We start from the raw sequence: 18,792 nt of genomic DNA, 5'->3' as shown, positions 1-18,792 counted from the left end.
AAAGAAAAAGGAGAGGGGCTTTGCTTATCTAGTTATTTTTTTCACACTAGTCTAACTAGAACCACATTAAAGCAGGGAAAATCCAGCTTTGAACGGAAAAATAGAAGGGTATTATTATTTCGATAGGCAAGTCGTTTTTTCTTTTATGTTACCGTTTGAAAAGGTTGGACTTTGATCATGATTATTGATAAGCATACCGTGTAAATGTTGCTTGGTGCAATTTTGCTACCTTGGCGGCTACCGAATTACATTTCCACAAAAAAAGATGTACTGTACTGTAGAAAACTTAATGGATAGACAGCTGATCAGGAGCAGTGGCAAGCACACATTGATGTAAATGAGTTTGAGCTATGGTTTGTGGGTGACAAATGCTCGTGAATCTTTTAAAGTTAAACACTTTAGTTAACTTTCTTCAATTTGATCCACTGCGAGTTCGTAATCATGACAACAAAATCACTCAATATTAGTCCTTGGCATCTGATCATAGCAGCAGCCTCCATCTTTACCCTGACGTCTCTCCAATGCTATATGGCCTTCTCTTCGTCTGACCAGCGTCTTGTTCCAAAAAGTATAATTTCTGGCTCAAATAAATCTTACATTTTGACATCTGTTCCCAAAATGGGCCAGTCCTTTGAAACAAACTCGGGTTATTTTGAATCAATTTTTTGACAAATATAGGACTAGATACAAAAACTGGAACTCCAGATATTTGTCAAACTTTACACTATTGCTCACTTTACCAATCAAGATCTCAATTTGGGATCTCCAGAGGTACAATTTAAGAAGCACAAAAAGTACTTGTTAGCACAGAGATGATGTCTTTTAGGTTTGCATGTGACTTTGCATACACATCAATTCATCGACTTCTACTAGGGAGAGGAGAAGACATGTTGTCTCAAAAGAAAAGGTCTTTAAATAATGTCCAATGTAAATGTTCCGTTTTCAAAGTTTTCTTTTTATTGAGCAGACTGCAAGGGAATTTACAATTTAGCATGCAAACTGGAGGTGTCACTTTTGTTACGTGCTCATTTTTCAGCTACAGCTGAGCTAGTTTAACAAAAACGCACATAGCTCAAGTTAGCGACAGTGGATTTTTTTTTTCAGTGTTCACTGTCTTTCATATGCCAATATTTTACCATTTATCCTTTAATTGGAAAAACAAACCCACTCCAAAAGGGGGGAAAAGTTTGTGCATTAGAAAATTGACTCGCGTGACCACCGTTATTATTATTACCAGAATTATTATCACCATGTTCAGTGGTGTGTTTCACTGTCGTGTCGCACCCCCCCGATGAGAAATCTTGTTTCATTTTATCCTCACTAAATGTCTTTGTACATCTCGTCCCATCCCTAATATCTACCTCCTCATTCGTCATTGTTGTTAACAGTCAAGCGTTGATCCTAAGGCCACGTAATATTGGGTGTTTCAAGGGGAGAGCGCTTCTGCAATCCTCCACTAGAACAGCAGCTTTTCAACTGATAATCACATTTTTTGCTGGATCTACATGCATCCTCATCCCCTATCAAAGTCCCTAAAATAGAATACACACCTACTGACCCATCCTGAAAACCCACAAACACACACCGCTGTCCGTGCATGAGCAGTGTCAACGGATGCTTACAGAGAAACACCCTGCCTACTTTTTCTCCATCAGAGAGTTGCACCACAGTGAGGATGGGATGCATGTGCTGGGAACAGGTGCAACTCTGGCTTGTACGCTGTGATATGTAGGCGATGTAACGTCCACTTTCATCCAAGCTGGCTTTTGTTACAGAACCCTCAGCTTTATATGAGCATAGTCTGATCTGAGACACGTCCAAGAGGGTAATAGTTTCATGATCGATAGACAGCAATGCAAAACTCCCATCTGATGTCATCTGAAAGTTTTGTGGCTGACAGTAAAATGAGTGTGGAAGCTGAAAGTGCCTGCACACAGTCTCATCGGACATCTTCCAGGTGTAGAGCTCCCCGGAGGTGACCACCACAACCACGAAATCAGCATGCTGGGAAAGTGTGCGGAAAGCTACCACCTCTTCTGAGTTTTCAACTCTAGGGAAGCGTTTGTTGATTGTGCCTGACCACAAGCTGGCAGCTAGTAGATCTCCACTATGGAGGCCAACGAGAAAGGTGCTCTCAGGTGAGACCTGTGCATCGGAAAGGTACAGGTGAATATTGCATACAACACTCCCATGTGCTATTTTCCAAACGCGTGAGAGTCCTTGCTCACAAACGCTCACACCAAAATTACAATTGGGTGTAATGAAAACGTCTGTAGCTCTGCTTCCACCTATACGTAGGATATTCTGCCCGGTGTCTGTATGCCAAATGTAAATATCTTCAGCTGAGAGTGTCACAAGGGTCATGTCATCCTGGCTAAGACGTAGCTTCCTCACGGGATTAGCATGCAGAAAGTTGGCATGTGGAAGGCCTGTGTCTAAACTCCAACCCCAGACTGCATCCGTCCCGTCTGCTGTGTAGAACCACCGTCCTGTTTGCTCCACCAGCACATCTTTTACCCCACATTCCATTCTAGGAGTGACACCAGCAATATGAACCATTTCAGAATCCCACACAAGAAGACAGCCATTATCAGTGACACACACGATATCTGAGGTGGTTTTCAGGAGTGTATGAGGTAGTGCGGTGGTCTCTAAGGAGAGGACACACTGTCCCGTGCTTAACTTCCACACAAACACCAGGGGGAAGGTCTCCAGTAAAGCCAAAAGGTGGTGTCCATCTTGTGAAAATACTGCTTGAACAAAAACTTGACCCTTTGGAGCCAAAAAGTGGTCATACTTTTCCCACTCACACGTATTCCACACTGTGACCTGGTTACGATGACATACCAATAAATTGTGAAATTCATCTGAGTAATCAGTACTTACCATGTTAAACTCAGTCCCGGCAGATACTTCTTTAACCAATCTCGCCGTTTGCGTTTTGCAGGAAACATTCCATAATTTCACATCACCTGACCTTTCAACACAAGCGATTTCCCGATTATCCCGACAGAGGATTATGGACAAAATTGCACTGCGGTTTGCATTTGAACATGAGCAAAGAAGATCGCCATTGTCAACATCAAATATCGACACAGTGCCTTCTCCTTGGCCACAAAAAACGTGGGAACCATATGAGCAGAAAACAACACAGGTTACACAGCTTGGACATTGCAAATTTTTCACAGTTGTATTTAGGGTATCAAACAGTTCCACAATGCTGTCCTGCTTCCACCACACACATAGATGTTTTTCACATGTAACAAAGCCCTCAAACACATCCAGTGTGCGTGAGGCTTTGACCTCCACAAAGATTTCCGGAGCAGTAACGTCCCACAAAAGCAGTTTGTTGCACAAGGTGGAAAACAACAGGAACTGTTGGCTGCTTTTTACGCTAGCAAACCTGAGTTCCGCCTCAAAGCTCGGTGATAGTCGCACTGCACCAAAGCTCGAGCCGTTCCACATCCATGCTGAGCCATCACTCATGACCTCTGCAATTGTCCCACACTGCGTCCCTGCAGCGCTTACAGTGACAAGATTTGGTCCGCCATCACATGTGAGATGCCGAAGCAAGGCAACGGTGGCAGGAACAGGGGAAAGCAAAACTGCCAGTCCCAAGCCTGTAGTCCGCTTCTCCCATCTGATGTCATCGACATAAGAGACGAGCGAAGGAAAGAACTCCAAATATGGGTGGAGGCTTGCCTCCATCAACGTGGGTAGCTCCATTGGGGAACTCTGCAGGAAACAGGAGAAGGACGCAAAAACGCTCGCCAGGAGTGCGCGCTCCCTTAGATTGTCCCAAGATCCATCCTCCTGCCTCAACATGATCACTAAATCCTTCAGAAGGCCAGCCTTAACCAAAACATAATGAAACCTCCATGACATCAACAGCTTCCATCTTAACGCTAAACTCTTGCTTTCTTGTAAGTGGTGCATCAATTCCACAGCTTCTCTCCCTTGAACAGCATATCTTCGTGACCGAGGCTCTTCTATGGATTCATTTAGGCTCACGTTTTCAAGACGTGCATTCCAGCCTCGCGTGAAATAATCAGCCATCTCTGAATGAATTCCTCTCCTAGCTTCATATGTATCTGAATAAATCTTCATCCCGACAAGCCCAAAATGTCTGTTCATCCAGAGCAAAACTTGGCACCCCATCATAGTCCTCCTGATGAGAAAGCTTCTCAGGTCCAGAAGCAGTCCCTCCACATCCAAATGTGCGTCCTGATGAGGGTGGGCTTTGGACAAGAGATCTGCAAGTTCTGCCTCTGTGAGCCCGACTCTGGAGAGGGAGAGGTAGGAGATGGCACGAGCCACCACAGAGGAAGAATGTTTGTTCTCCAAATGATCCAGCCAAACAGCGATAGAGGAATGGACGCCATCGGGAAGATGCGACCTTGACACTTCCGAATCTAACGAGAAACCAAAATAAACAGATGAGCAAATGCGAGAAAAACACTTCAATTTTAGGATGATTTACTGTACCTGAGCACCAGAGTAATGTGTGAACATGTAAAAGGCGGACATAGAGGGTGAGACAACAGGAAGTCAGCGCTTGGTACACCAGTGCCAGTTGTCCCGAAGTCACTTTCCTCCCCGAGCTGCTTAGCAACGACATGAGCATCTTCAAACATTGCTTTCTGTCTGCAGAATGCAGCAGTACACGCATATAGCCCAGCTCCTTTCTTCCCATTTGTGACTCAAAGCCAGGCGCGCTGCAGTCTGGGTAATGTCGTTTGATGACGTCCATAAGACGAGTTTGGTTGGAGGAGACACTGAGGATAATTTTGACTCCAGGAGGAAGAGGGGTGGGCAGGCTTTCGATGATTTGCGCAGCAAAGTTATGACCCATCCGGTAAACCCCGCCCAGGATCAAAACCAAAGGCTTTTTGGTAGACGGCAGCACAGAGAGAAGGGAGCAGAGACATTTTGCCACTTCATATAGACTGACGTCAGGTTTTTTGATGGCCCTAAACGCAGACTTCAGGTGAAGGTGCGTGACGTCAGATTCATTGTCTCTAGGCTCAATGACGCCTGCGTAACGACCAGCAGAGAGGTCTGAGCCGGCGTCCTGGGAAGATGAAGAGAGGCCATAATTCTTGAGAACTTGATAACACAAGCTCGACAGCAAGCGTTCGGGGGAAGTCGTGTGAGGTGGGTCTGTGAAAAAGGTGATCACGGCATGATCGGTGTCATTCAGCCAGGATTTCATCTAAAGGAAGAAAATTGGTTTTCATGTTCAACACATTCAACTCGCTTGTTTTTTTCATGAAAGTATATGGGGTCTTACCAAAAGTTTATTCTGAGTCGCACTACAAATGAAGCTGTTGATTATCCTGTTATTTTATTTGTAATATTTACGAGAAGGGTGGGAAAAGTTTTATATGTAAGAAGAAGAGTTCTCCTGCACTGGATAAAAGCGCGTCGGCGTCGCTGGTCCGGAAATATATTGATAATATGTGCTATATATGTGTGTTACAATTAATTACACTGATTACTATGTATTGTAGTCATTTGATGATCATTTTCACTTCTCTAGCACGTTTATATTATTATTATTATTATAAAATACGGATGGGACAGAAAAATCCTAAAAACTGTAATGTAATCTATGAAAGTGGGAATGTTTTAACTATTTTTTTTCTCATTACCATAATATGTGTTATGCAGCCCTACTAGTCAAAAAGTGGAATGTAACAGCAACAAAATGCACTTGTTGGGAATCTTTGTGTCTGAGTTTGATCCTGATTTTGGAGTCCATGATTTGATTCGGAATCAAGTTTCAATTGAAAATGATTTTCCATTCAAAATCATTTGAATGACAATTCTTTCTTTTCCAATCGATGTGAAAAGAATCGTCATGATCTACATGTCTTAAGTTTTGAGTATCAACAGCAGTTGATAGTCAAAACTTAAGACACGTAGCTCAAATGTGGGTCCATTCCAGGTGAATTCTACATTTCAAGTGATGTTTCGCCCAGCATGTCGTTATCAGAGTCAAAAAGTTACAGAGTAAGTGCACATGTCCTTCAAATTGGTTCTGGTACACCACTACTTGTTTCAATTTATAGGAGTATACTGAGATTCTTCATGTACCTGGAGAGCACAGTGAGCCAACAGCACTGTTTTCCCAGCACAAGGACCACCCGTTAGCAAGAGTGGACGCCGGCGGTCACTCTGCTGAACATAGGCTCGGACCTACGCAAAGTTAAATGTCAAGCTGATGTCTTTTCAAGTTTATTAGAATGTCCAAGTGAAAGACTGTAAGATCAGATCAAATTCTATTGACGTTTTTTCAAAACGGTGTCTGACCTCTTCCACCTCCGGCCTCGCAATGACATAAAACCTCGACAGGATGGCACACAGTTCCTCCTGTTCAGCTTGCTCCCGTGCCAAAGCATCTTTGAAGTCACGGCTTTCAAATCGTCCTGACTTGGCAATGTCGTCAGTTAATCTCACCAGGTCCGAGTGCGCCCGACGACAGAGCAACTCTGCATACGCCCGCCTCCGGGCTGCGGTGTAACCGTGACGGGGGTCGCACTCTGTGCTCGTGACGTAAGCCTCGAGTCGCTGGTGTGAGTCGATGACGCTCCTCAGGAAGTTATCAATCAGATCTGAGAGTAAATTTGAAAAAGCGCCCTGGAAGCACAGCGAGGACATGCAGCTGTAAACTCTGTTACAGTAGATGTTTGATTACGATCGTGTGAGAACTGCAATGAGGTTTTTGCAAATAAGTGACTTAACGGTTCGTACTGCTTTGTAACCAATTAGTATTCAATCAAGAACACATAGCACTGATCGCAACAAAAAGTCGCTGACCACAGCATTTGCTCCGTGCCAACATTTTTTTGCTAGTCTAAATGTTGTACAGTACTATCAAAAAAATACATTTCTTCAAATGTAATCCTGCTAATCAACCAACAGCAATAAACTCAATAATTGGAGAGGGCAGTAATATTCACATATTTTAATGCCAGGTTTATGATATTAAAATTTTTATTGTAGTTTGCACTGCATCATACAGAGAACCGTTTCTAATATTTTGTCTACCTATTGAACGACACAGGTGCAGCAAAATATTATAAATGTATGAGTAAAATCAAAAATTCAGGATAATTTCTATGCACTTTTACACCCCCTATAAAAAGGGTCGTCATAACTTAACAGTCATTATAATTTAATTTAATATAATTTACTTTTTTCTTTTTAGGTTGTACAGGTGTACTCTGTGTTGTGGCTGTGGAATGTTAAATGATGTCTAATGTTAAAGTGGAAGTAAAGTAAAAACCTTTCTTGACAAAAAAAAAAATTCTATATCTAAACTGGGTATTCTGATTAATATTGCGTTTGAGGAATATAAAATCGGCAGCGCAATTCATCTGTTACTATGCATCTGAGGAGTTGGCCATTTTGACTCAATTGAGGAAACAAGTCAGCTGTGTTGTTGTTGTTTTTGTTAAATTACAAAAATTTCAATACACAATAAGAAATGTATCACTATGAACAATAAACAAACAGAAGAAAACAAAGAATACTCCAGAGACAAGGAATTCAAAAGAATAAAAATAAAAAGAGAAAAAACATTAAATAAATATGCTAGGGGTACAATAATTTCTTTTCAGTTAATTTATTGCAAAGCTCTATTGTTTTTGTAGCTTTTTCATTGTCCGAATATCTAATTGAAAGAATGTATTGTGTAAGCTCGTTACAGAACACATTCAAATATGGTTTTCTTCACAAAAATTTGGAACAATGAATGTGGTATTTTGACATGGAATAACAATGGCATTCTTTTCATTCTTTCTATCTTTTTGGAGAATTGGGTTCAAAACAAATTCATTTTCAGTCGCCGGCTGAGATGGATAAAATTGGCTGGATTTTTTTTGCTTCATCATATTCCTCAGAACACTGAGATTAGTCAGGTGGGGACTCATCCATCTCACCTCTTGCTCCACCTTCAGATTGGTGACCTTGTGAACGTAAACAAGGCAGCGTCTGGTGACAACATCACGGGGACAGCGGTTCAGAGCAAAGCGAAGATCACAATCAAGAACTAAACAGAATGGGATGTCAATAAACAGGATGATGAAGAGTGAAACCTATACATACGCTATAGTACAGTCTATGTCCTCACAGGGTTAGTTTACCTGATCTGGTAAAAGAGAGACCTTCTCCTTCAGTCAGAAGCTTCTTGTGCACACACAGACTCACAGCAGTCTCAAAGACTTTCACCAAATCCTCCTTGTGTTTGTTGTCCTTTGAACCAATCAAGCGAATTGCCATTACTTTGTGAAGAAATTAAACATTTATAGAAGTGTATTATTTTTGGAGAACCTGAGGCAGGCATGAGCATCTCAAGCAGAACGACGGGGGAACGGTGTTCTCATCTTTGTGATAAACCCTTTCAAGCTCGCTGGTGCTGAGGCCCGCTTGTTGGATCTGCCGCAGCAGCAGATGGAAGTGTGAACCCTCCAACCGCGAAGGAAGACTGGAACTGCCGTAATCATGTCCGATCAAAGCCTTGCAGCACCGCCATGTGGACAGAGAGGGAATATCATCAATGTTATAACTTAACGAGACCAGGAGCAACGTTTGATACTCAGAGCCATGTTTCCTTCAAAAATAAATAAGTAAATAAATAAATAAATAAATAAATAATATATTTTTTTCAGGATATGGTATGCTGCTGAATATATGCTAATGAAATATTCTTTCATTTCAATATTCCAAACTGACTGAGCCACAGCCGAAGGGGGTTGCAGACCCCAGAGCTATGATAGAATAGAAAGTCATGTTGTTTGTTTGTCTTTTTGTTTTTTATTGCAAAGACTCGGAATAAACTGAGCACCAGATATCTGCCTTTACATACAAACACACAATTCAAAACTATTTACAAGTTAGCATGCACATTACACACTCGATTTTTGCCGAACTGAAATTAGTCCTGCTGCCCCCATATAGAGCAGGACCAAAGCAGTCAATGGCATTGATAAATATATATATATATATATATATATATATATATATATATATATATATATATATATATATATATATATATATATATATATATATATGTCACATAAGTCTCACTCTAATCCAGTCAAACGTTTAGAGACACCTTCAAATTATGACCTTAAACACATAAAGAGGCCATTAAATGAATGCTGTTACCTTCAAAATGCATAGCTGTAAACTGAAAATCCTTTTAAGTCACATCAAGCTGAATAAATACAGAGCTGTACAAAGTTATTATCTAGGGATAAGCTATTATATGCCTAATTGAAAAAACAAAATCATTAAAAAATGTTTTGTTTCTATCAACATTTTTTGTTTGCCTAGTAATTCTATCAATTCAATATTTCTTTAGAATGCCAATGACTTTCAGATTACTTTTTTAAATCACAAAAAAAAAACTTCAAAACTTTTGACTGATCGTGTTTACCAGTAAAAAGGGTCCAGCAGAGCTTTCTTGGCACTCTTTTATTAGCTCTTTTCTGTAGTTTTCACTTGGCCAGCAGTTGGGATGAATGGACTCATGTGGGTCAATCACCTGTACGTTTAAAAAAAAAAGTGCACATACATTCCTACATCAACACAAGGAGGTTGTAGTTTGACACACTACTGAACAGAGATGGCGCAATATTTGTACAGCACAATGGCATAAACACACAACCTTTCTGTTCATTTTATGGAATGTGAAAATATGGCTTAAATAAAAAGAGCAAAGTATCAGAAGGCCAGAAATCACAATATGAGCTCAAATAAGATTGATAACTTCGTAAAAATCTGAACGCTGAGTTTTAATGACAACACAACAAAATAGTTTTGATTGACTTGTTTAGCATTGTGTTAGAAGTGTGTCGTTCACCCTGAAGTCCACTCCCAGCTGTCTGCAATGCTCTCGTAGTTTGGGGAACACAACCTCTCTCAAGGCTTTGCGCTCCACCACGCTGTCTGTTGCATTAAAAATGCATACAACCAATAAAAAAACAACCAATAAAAACCTTGACACAAAATAGACTGTGAAAATTCTGGTAACCTACCTGCAGGGTTGGAGCACAGATAAAGTTTGACACAGGAAGAACTGAAACGGCAATTGGAGGCAGCTTGGTCCATATGTCGACTAAGTAGGCACTAAACGCTATCAATTGTCTGACTTTGTCTTCGCTGGGCTCGCGTTGCGCTTTCCCCTCTATCGACACTCTGATTCAGGAAATTCCGCACTTGGTTATAACTACTGTGAGGGACTCAGATCACACCCACTTTTTTGTGCCTGCTGCACAACAATCACATGTTGGTTAATCATACACAATTGTAGTGTACAGGACGAGTGGCACACAAAAAAATACAGTAGAAACTTTGATGGCTGACCGATGACTGCAGATATGCTGTTTTCCGATATTATTTTATTAATTAACATTTGTACACAATAAATACAAACTTAGCATTTTGTACAGCCAATAATCATATGCAGAAAGACATTTGCACATGTTCTCATTATTTGTCACCATGGCAACAGTCCGATGAGAGAGAAGGCCAGTGGTTCTACCACTTTATTCATCATGAAAAGGAAGTGTGCTGCTCATCCAAACTGGTGGATGCAGAAAATAAAAGAATGATACGACAATCAAATGACTGAACACTATGACAAAACAAAAGGACTGTTCAAAACAACATTTAAAGGAACTTTTGCAGCTTGTGTGGTGAGGAAAGAAAATGTGTTTTGATTGCTTGAAAGTTTAAGAAAGGGGCTTCTGAGGGACGTAAAGGGATGTAAACAATAAACTTCAAAACAAGTTTGTACATCATATAATAAATTAAGATCTCAGAGAAATCAAGGAGAAGCTGCCGTTCTTGCTGCCTTCATCACACATCATTTACGATTGCGATTAGTACTGACAGCAGGGGAGCACAAGTTTAGCATCTAATACTGTAAAATGAATAGCAGTGATGATCAATATGGATGCTACATAACGTGTTACAATGGGGTAAAAGGATGTTGCATTCCCATTTCTGAAGGTAAAATAGTTGACCTACATGAATTCCATTCCAAGTCTTAACTGTAATTACTGCCTAATTGTTCACTGTAAAAACACAAATGCATGAAGCTCCAACACTGGCATTTCAAGCTGACTTAAATATTTTGCTAGTCATATTTTTGATGTCTCAACAACACTGTTAATTCATCAGTGGTAATTTGGCCAGCATTTTCAGATAGTTTGTCAACAACAATCAATCATAACTGAAGGATAAAAAGAAAAATCAGCATTCTGTGGTCATTGTAAATCTCAATGTTTGCATCTGAATTAAAAACCACTTGTAGTCAAACAATAAAAAAAAAAAAAATCTGAATTCAGGATAACAATTGAGTATATTTGTTTCTAAACTGGTTCCATATTTTGCTGGTTGAACTACAAAGAGATATTTGACAAAACTAGTTTGAGTGTCACACAACATTCTTCCATTCCTCTAAAGAAGATATATACTGTATGAATGTGAGGGTGTTCTCAGATTCAAACAAATGTCGTTGGGGCAGTGAAAAAGAGTTGTATTTATATATATATATATATATATATATATATATATATATATATATATATATATATATATATATATATATATATATATATATATATATATACACACACACACGAGGACACTTAGTCAGCACTGACGGACTGTCGTTTTGCCAATGGACCGACAAATGACACGGAATGCTAAAAAAAACAAACAGTATTTTAACATGACGGAATAGAAACTTTCATCCTTCATTCTAATTGTTGGCCGTCATAAATCCGCCAGCCCACTGCGCCCCCTTTTTCTTACTGAATTTTAATTTTACTGTCTTGGATGATCTGCTATATTGTTGCATCTTCATAGTGCTAACAGCAACTGGCCCGCAGTCACAATGTGACAATAGTCATTTCGCAGCACCACCAAGCAGTGCAGATATACATATAATTGAGTGAATAAACCAGGTTGGCTCAAATTACCTCTTGTCGATCGCAGCCACAACACAGCCGACTTGAACAGATATTCATTTGTAGTCGATCCCTTTTTTAGTCCTGGTTTCAGATTTCTTGTTTGAAAGAGCTTTCTGGGAATGCAGAACACATTTGCATTCTTTCTCTGATTGGCTGTTGGCCAGGAAACGCAAGATGGAAGATTTTTAAGATAGATGTTTTTAATTCTCTATTTAAAGACTTTTTTTTTTTAAGTAAATTCAACCTAAGCAATATTTTTACCTGTAGTGTATGTGACAAATTTAGACAAATGTTAATGAAACTGTCTTATATAGTTGTAGGGCAGGCAGTTCTAGATGAGAACGGACATCCATGTAAAGCATGATAATGCCATCCAGTGGACATGATTTTAATTGCACTCCTATCCCCTGCATTTCTCAAATGTGAGATATTAAAACTGGTTAAACCTCTTAGCTTGTTGTATTTTCGTGTAACACTTACTGTATATTTCTGTGTTGCGTTTCAATTGCAGTTTAACTGTAGAACAGCAGACATACAACAGCAACCTAAGTGTAAGTACTAACGCAGGAAAAAGAATTAGTGTGAGTGCAGAGAGGAATAGTCCAGCACCAGACGAATGAGACCAGGAAAAAAAAACAAACAAATGTCGCCCTCTAGTGGTAGCGGAAGGTTGGGCAAAAATACACTGGACCTACGATTCCAATTTCGTCCTCTGGGCAACTTACTTTATTTTTTGCTGGTATTTGCCAGAGCCCCGTCCCCTTTCCGTCATTGTCGGTCCATCATTTTTTCATGCCAGACAAAATTGTAATTGTCAGTCCGTCAAAAACATTTGAATCTGAATCTGAAAACTTATCTTACTAAGAAGAAATGAAAATGCCATAAGGCTTCAAGAGGAATCACCAATCATTTCCACCTAATTATATTGATCGTTTTACCCACCTTCAATGTAAACACAGATTAGTATTCCTGTCCTCGGTTACTCTTTGTTGATTTACACTCTCCATATACGATAGCGTGGAACTGTTAGACAATAAAGTACATATCAATTTAAATCAATGTTTCATTCTGTGATGGGCAGAAGTAGTAAGACACTGGGCATATTTTCAAATTGTGTCTCAGAAACAATCACTCTGTTGTAAAAATGCTAAATCAAACCCAAACCCCTGACTGTGATATCTCCAAAAGTAAAACAAAAAAAATAAATAAATAAACATTCTTCGATGGAAACATCTAACTGCACACATCCTTTTGTGATTTTATAAGTTAGCAAACACCAACTTGCAATGTTCACAATACCTCATTCTTATTTGAAGAAATTGAAATGAAAACATAAGTCACACTGAAACCAAGAAGTCACCTCGAGTCAGCTCGAGTGGAGATGCTGCTACTTCGCAGGAGAAATAGAAAGAAATAAAAGTGCTACGCTGCCATTCGGCAAGTACTTTTAAAGGCCTGAAGGGTATTTAATTAAGGGGTTTCCAGTGACAGATGACCTTGGTGCCCTTTGAATATCATTTGCATCTGTTCAGCGTTTCTGTTCGATTTTATTCAGCAGTGATCGAACACGGGAAGAAATTGTATTAGGAATGATGAATGATGGAGCCTGATGTAAACATAGATTGTCAGGTATGCAATGAGAAGGGCGCTATGGGGTAAATGCGCGAATCTGTCAAACCAGAACAAAAAAACCACACAGCAGACCGTTATGCCAGAAATACTGTCTGTCCGTATAATTACAATGAGAACAAGTTCACTACCGAAGCATTTTTCTTCGATGCTTTTAACGTCGGTCGACGTTCAACCAGTTGGCGACGCTGAGAGAAGATACAGCATGAGCCTGTAGTAGGACATAATTGCATACAGTATGCCTATGTGAATACAACGACAGCCGCACCCACTGCCGACGAACGATTTACGGACGTTAGACGAAAGTCAGGGGGGAAGAAAGGAAGGACGAGGATAGAGTAGGAGGGAAGAGCAGAAGGGAGGGTCCAGCCTCTCCATTCTCTCGTTCCATTTCTCATCTTTCCGCTCCGCCTTCCAAGCCCTCGTTCCAACTATATTTACAATGCCCTTTCAGAATAACATCTTATGTTCATTAAGCAGAGTACTGTAATATGAAACGCTGCGCATAACATTCCTACAACAACAGTAATGTACTGTACTAATACACATGAAATACGAACTGCAGGATGACGAGAACTATAAATGGCAAGCGGTGGGACGTCCTTGCTGATTCTCATTAAGCTTACTTTCTATGAAGCCTCGGTGAATACAATAACAACTTGGGAAAATAATTTGTATCTACCACCAATCAGCTGATGATGGGAAATTTGATCTGTTATGGGTTTAGCATTCCAATCTCCATATGTAAGCATTTTTTTTCCAACGGCTTTTTTTTTTTTTTTTTACAGTGGGATGTCAAAATTTGAACACCCTGGGGGCTCAAATTTTTAGGCGAGGAAAAAAAAGTCTCATATGCTTGACTGTCTTTTCAGTTTGTGTTGTTCTTTTTAGGGTTAGGGTTTTGCCTTTTTTGTGATACAAATAAGAATTATTCTTTTTGCGGCGTATGAACATAGCACCCATATCTATGTCCTTTGTTGCTAAAATACAAGCTTATCAAAGCCACAACAATTCAATGTCAATAATGACAGAAGGACAGAGTATATATATCCTGGGCAACGACTGATTCAGGATTCAGGTGTTAACAATCACTGTAGGCGATTTGACAGTGTATTTCTGACAAAATGGTACAGCAGAGATGTTACAGGGGAGTTGGGATTTATTCATCAGCCGCTTTCAGACAGAATCCACTAAAGTTGTTTTTTTTCTGTGATGTGGTGATGACAGCGCAGCAGGATCAATTGCTTTCAATAGAAAGGGCCAAGCGAGTACTGGATGTAAAACTTAACTCATTAGCAGCGTTGCACATCACAATTCCTAAATCGACTTGAAAGAACACATCCCACATTGGTCGATTACATACGACAGCCAAGTGGATAAAAGCCAACTTCGATGGTCAGTCTGAAAGTGGCCACAGTGTTTGTGACATGGAAAAGACTCATGACCCGTGATCATTAGGTTTGCAACTCATCAACAGAACTAATCATGTTCATTAAATGTTGGGGCTCAGACAGATTGGTGGTAAAGTACAAATGATGTGGCTCCTGTCTCCACAGACGATTGTTTATGTGCCATAATAAAACAGCTGTTTTGCAGAAGAAAAATGGAAGTAAGCTTAAGAAGGTCAGAAAAACGTGTCCAACACTCCTTCCCTCTGCAAACATTCTTCCTCATCCTCCTCGTCCTCCACTTCAAGTGTGAACTGGGTCTCCGCCCAATAAGGTGAGGTTTTAAGGCAAGAATGGAAGGAGGTGGTAGGGTGCAGAGGGAGCACTGGGAAGGCTACTGCTGCACTTGGTTAGGAAGCAAATGCAGAGGAAATTTAAGTGGACAGTTTGCCTCCCCCGCACTCCTCTCTTTCCTCTTCCATGAGATGAAGATCAAAGAGAAGGAGGGCTAGCTTGAGTGGGAGAAAGGCTTGCTTGATGTGGTTCAGTTCCGTTTATTTTCGAGCCGTGCGAGCGGGATATACGTAGTCCACCATTAGTTTGTCATGTTATGGAGTGTGCGTCTAACCGCGTGCCATCTTGCGTCTGGGTTACACCAACGTGATCTCCACCTCCTCCGCTTTGTCGCTCTTTCCAGGTTGTCGGCGAGACTGCTGTTTGGGCGGTGGAGGAGCAGCACGCACCTGAGACAAAAGCAGAACAAATGATTGGGTTTTCTAAGCATGTCGTCGGCGTCGTACAGTAGAACCTCTAAATCGAATCCCTAAAACTATTCTAGTTGGGCATGATGTCACATGAAACCGTTGCATATCTTACAAGATCTCATCAAACATCTTATCTGGCGAGACCTCCGCTCAATAAGCATAAACTTCGCATTTGGTTCTTTTTGTCTTGTGTTTCATGTAATGTCAAGCACAATAAAGTGTCATAGACAGTTCCAGACCACTGCAATAAGTGAAATCCGCTTTTAAGTTTACTGTAACCATGTTTTTTTTGTTGTTTTTCATCTTTTGTTTAACATTTATGACACCTATTGTTTAAGTATTTGCCTTTAATCAAACTTAAAATGGTACAAACACAATGACAATATTTCATTGGTTGACCACAAGGAGAGCAATGGATAAAAAGGGTTGGATGGTACAAAGATGTACATTAAAAAGTGAATCTACAGCTGTTGTTTTATGGACAGTATTCTTTAAACGCGGAGGTGGGACTTTTTACAAATTTTTGCCATCATTGCCAGTCTACATTGTTTACAAGCGCAACTAAATGGCAATCATTAATCCATCGTATTATTAAAACCCCTTCTGTCATCACTTTGTCACTAGCAGCTATTGGCCTGTTACAAATTTTTCTTGTCCGATTCGTCAACAAAGAAATGCAGGATTAGAGCATTCCACATTCGATATCTTACTAATCATTTCAACAAAAACTAGGCTGAGTTTGAATCATTTCCTGCTTTCAATTCATATTTTGAATGGCGGGTTACAATGCATTTGTGTACTGCCAACTAGTGACCAAAAGTGAAACAATATCCCAAACTAGAACATAAGTGAGTTATAATTAGAATAATAAAAGACAACAATGAAAAAATACCCGAGCAGCGAACCCGTAATATGCAATGGAAGGAAGTTTACTGTATAACATCACAATTTTTCCACTTGAATGACGGCTAGGAATTTAATACCGACAGCCTGTATAATATTAACCATTTTTCCTCAAGGCAGGGGGACTACCAAAAGAAATTAGCCTTATAGTTATAATTGGCTGTTACACCACATTTTACTTTTTAAATCTGCATTAACGCCGCATTGTTTAAAATTAAGAGGTCCTTCTTTCATTTACTGTCAGCATGCAAACCTTTTATTGCCTCTTTATTTTTTTTTATTTGAGGCATCCAAACCAGAAACTCACTTGAATGCATCCAAAATGCGATTTGAATTACAAAAGTTTTCCTCCTTCGCTTTCCGAAACTAAGAGGCATGACAGCCTCCATCTGAGCGGCACTCCATATGTCATATAATTACCAATTACGTACTTGACTACAATGATACATTAAAAAACAACTGATATTACACACTACCCCTTTAATTTGCATTGCTCCTCAATACGAAATAAGAGTATGAAAAACTGAAAATAAAATTTGGCCTTTGTATGGCAAGTTTGCCTGTCAAACTTTTTCCCCCTTTCCCTCTCGTCTCGTGGTCAACTTTGGAGGTTCCACTCTAAGTGCATACTAACAGGTCGTAGTTTGCCAGAACCTCCTTCAGGGGGGAATCGAGGCAGTTGTGTTTGAAACCCAGGTGACACGGGACTCCTCCCAGAATTTTGACCTCAAGAGAAAAAAAGAAAGGTTACACTTAAAGCTCATTACGACTGATGTCACGTTTCTTGTATTGCTTACTGCTCGTGGTTAACGGCGCCTTGTGCGATGACGCGGGCAGTGGAAGCTTGTGATCCCCGTTGAGTGCGGCAGAGGGTGAGCGCGGGAGAGACGGCGGGGTAGAGCTCTCCGGGCTGGTGAAAGGGCTTATGGGAGGTTGATCATACAGTGGAAGAGGAGGAAGAGATGACGGCAGCTTCGCAGAAGGAGAGATCTAGAAGTGGAAATCAGCGTGGCTACAATTATAAACCCCAAGATAATAAACATATCCCATTTCATTGGTTTACTGTAAAAGCTACATGGACGGTAAGTGTACTGAGCAACACATTTTGAATTTCCACTCTTGAAAGTTGTAGAGTGTTATGTCTACAGGCATCTGGAAGGGGAGAGGCTGTATCCTTCCTGTTGCTGTAATGGGGCAGTGCTACAGATAAGAGTGCCCAAGATGTGATTGCAGCAGGAGTTTTCTTTTCATCAGTGGACATGGCAAGAACACGACAGCTCTAACGCAGTGTTTGTGAATGTCTTGTTGACAGAAAGAACAAACATTCGTGATGGAAGGAGGATGGCACAGCATGATAAGCTGCTCAAGACTGATAAAGCACCTACAGTTGTGCATAAATGAAGCATGTGAGTGTGATGTTTTGAATTCAAAATAACTGCATGTGACATTTCACATCTTCTAGACATGCCTTGGAATAAAATACAATCTAAAACACTTCCTGTCTTTGCCATGTGCAGTGCTGAAATTCAAAAAGCCTAAATAACCTTATTGACACAAACACTCTACCTGTACGTCACTGGTGCCTCCCACTCCGGCTTCTCCATTCTCTGTCAGGTCCTCCACCAAAACAGAGGGGAAAACGCCCACCTTTCCATTAAGCTCGCCCTCCCAGAAACCGTCATCCGTCTGAGTGTCACGGCTTAAAAGGCGAATGACTGCTCCCTCCGAGAAGGACAGTTCCTCCTCCGCCTGGCCTTCGTAATCATAAAGTGCTCGTACATATACCGCTGTAGGGGGGAATAATGGACAGTAATTAGACACAGAATAGGAAGAACTATTCTAAACACAGTTGCTTGGAACACTAAATGCTATTATAGCTTGTGTTTGCACTGTGGACTATGCAAGCAGGCTGTTTCAAGGTTGAATAGCCTTTTATAGACGTCATGTTTCAGTTCCTTTAACATATGCACAATATAGGATTTAGATCAGGATTCCTAAAAGGGCCACTTCGGAATAGTCCAATGATTTGGTTTTAGTTATTCTTCTGTGTTTTTATCCGTACATTTCACTGTATGTTTCCTTTGTTTATCCTTGCGGACACTACCAAGCATGTTTCTTTAT

General features: G+C 40.4%; 2 protein-coding genes across 3 annotated transcripts in view; both read right to left on the bottom strand.

The window, feature by feature from the left end:
- Positions 1 to 934: 934 nt before the first annotated feature.
- Positions 935 to 11,560, bottom strand: LOC148416182 (NACHT and WD repeat domain-containing protein 2). Its single transcript, XM_088428451.1, has 10 exons — positions 10,047 to 11,560; positions 9,872 to 9,957; positions 9,446 to 9,553; positions 8,335 to 8,520; positions 8,148 to 8,256; positions 7,944 to 8,053; positions 6,313 to 6,639; positions 6,097 to 6,198; positions 4,486 to 5,212; positions 935 to 4,412 (listed from the first exon to the last, which is right to left on the bottom strand). Exons 1-10 carry the CDS (start codon positions 10,117 to 10,119, stop codon positions 1,402 to 1,404), a joined length of 4,839 nt encoding a protein of 1,612 aa, XP_088284577.1. The 5' UTR covers positions 10,120 to 11,560; the 3' UTR covers positions 935 to 1,401.
- A 60-nt stretch (positions 11,561 to 11,620) lies between these two features.
- fchsd2 (FCH and double SH3 domains 2) overlaps positions 11,621 to 18,792 on the bottom strand; it is a 45,600-nt gene continuing 38,428 nt past the window's right edge. For both annotated transcript variants that reach the window (XM_088426825.1, XM_088426826.1), the window contains 4 exons: positions 18,238 to 18,458; positions 17,469 to 17,661; positions 17,306 to 17,397; positions 11,621 to 15,747 (listed from right to left, as the gene is read on the bottom strand). In XM_088426825.1, the coding sequence (XP_088282951.1) occupies positions 15,655 to 15,747; positions 17,306 to 17,397; positions 17,469 to 17,661; positions 18,238 to 18,458 (599 nt within the window). In that variant the 3' untranslated portion in view covers positions 11,621 to 15,654. The remainder of the gene's footprint in view (positions 15,748 to 17,305; positions 17,398 to 17,468; positions 17,662 to 18,237; positions 18,459 to 18,792) is intronic.

Source organism: Hippichthys cyanospilos, chromosome 11, assembly GCF_059441005.1.
Source record: "Hippichthys cyanospilos isolate Australia breed blue-spotted pipefish chromosome 11, RoL_Hcya_1.0, whole genome shotgun sequence".
NCBI classification, from domain to species: Eukaryota; Metazoa; Chordata; class Actinopteri; order Syngnathiformes; family Syngnathidae; genus Hippichthys; species Hippichthys cyanospilos.
Note: the sequence above shows the minus strand (reverse complement) of the source record. Positions and strands in the feature narration are given on the sequence as shown.

What these genes read in the sequence shown, in the direction of transcription:
- LOC148416182 (XM_088428451.1), bottom strand. Translation starts at nt 10,119, where the DNA reads ATGGACCAAGCTGCCTCCAATTGCCGTTTCAGTTCTTCCTGTGTCAAA. An exon ending in TCTCTCTTTTACCAGATCAG is followed by an intron (nt 8,054 to 8,147) that starts GTAAACTAACCC and finishes CATTCTGTTTAG; the next exon opens with TTCTTGATTGTGATCTTCGC. An exon ending in ATCTGAAGGTGGAGCAAGAG is followed by an intron (nt 6,640 to 7,943) that starts GTGAGATGGATG and finishes CTGTGCTTCCAG; the next exon opens with GGCGCTTTTTCAAATTTACT.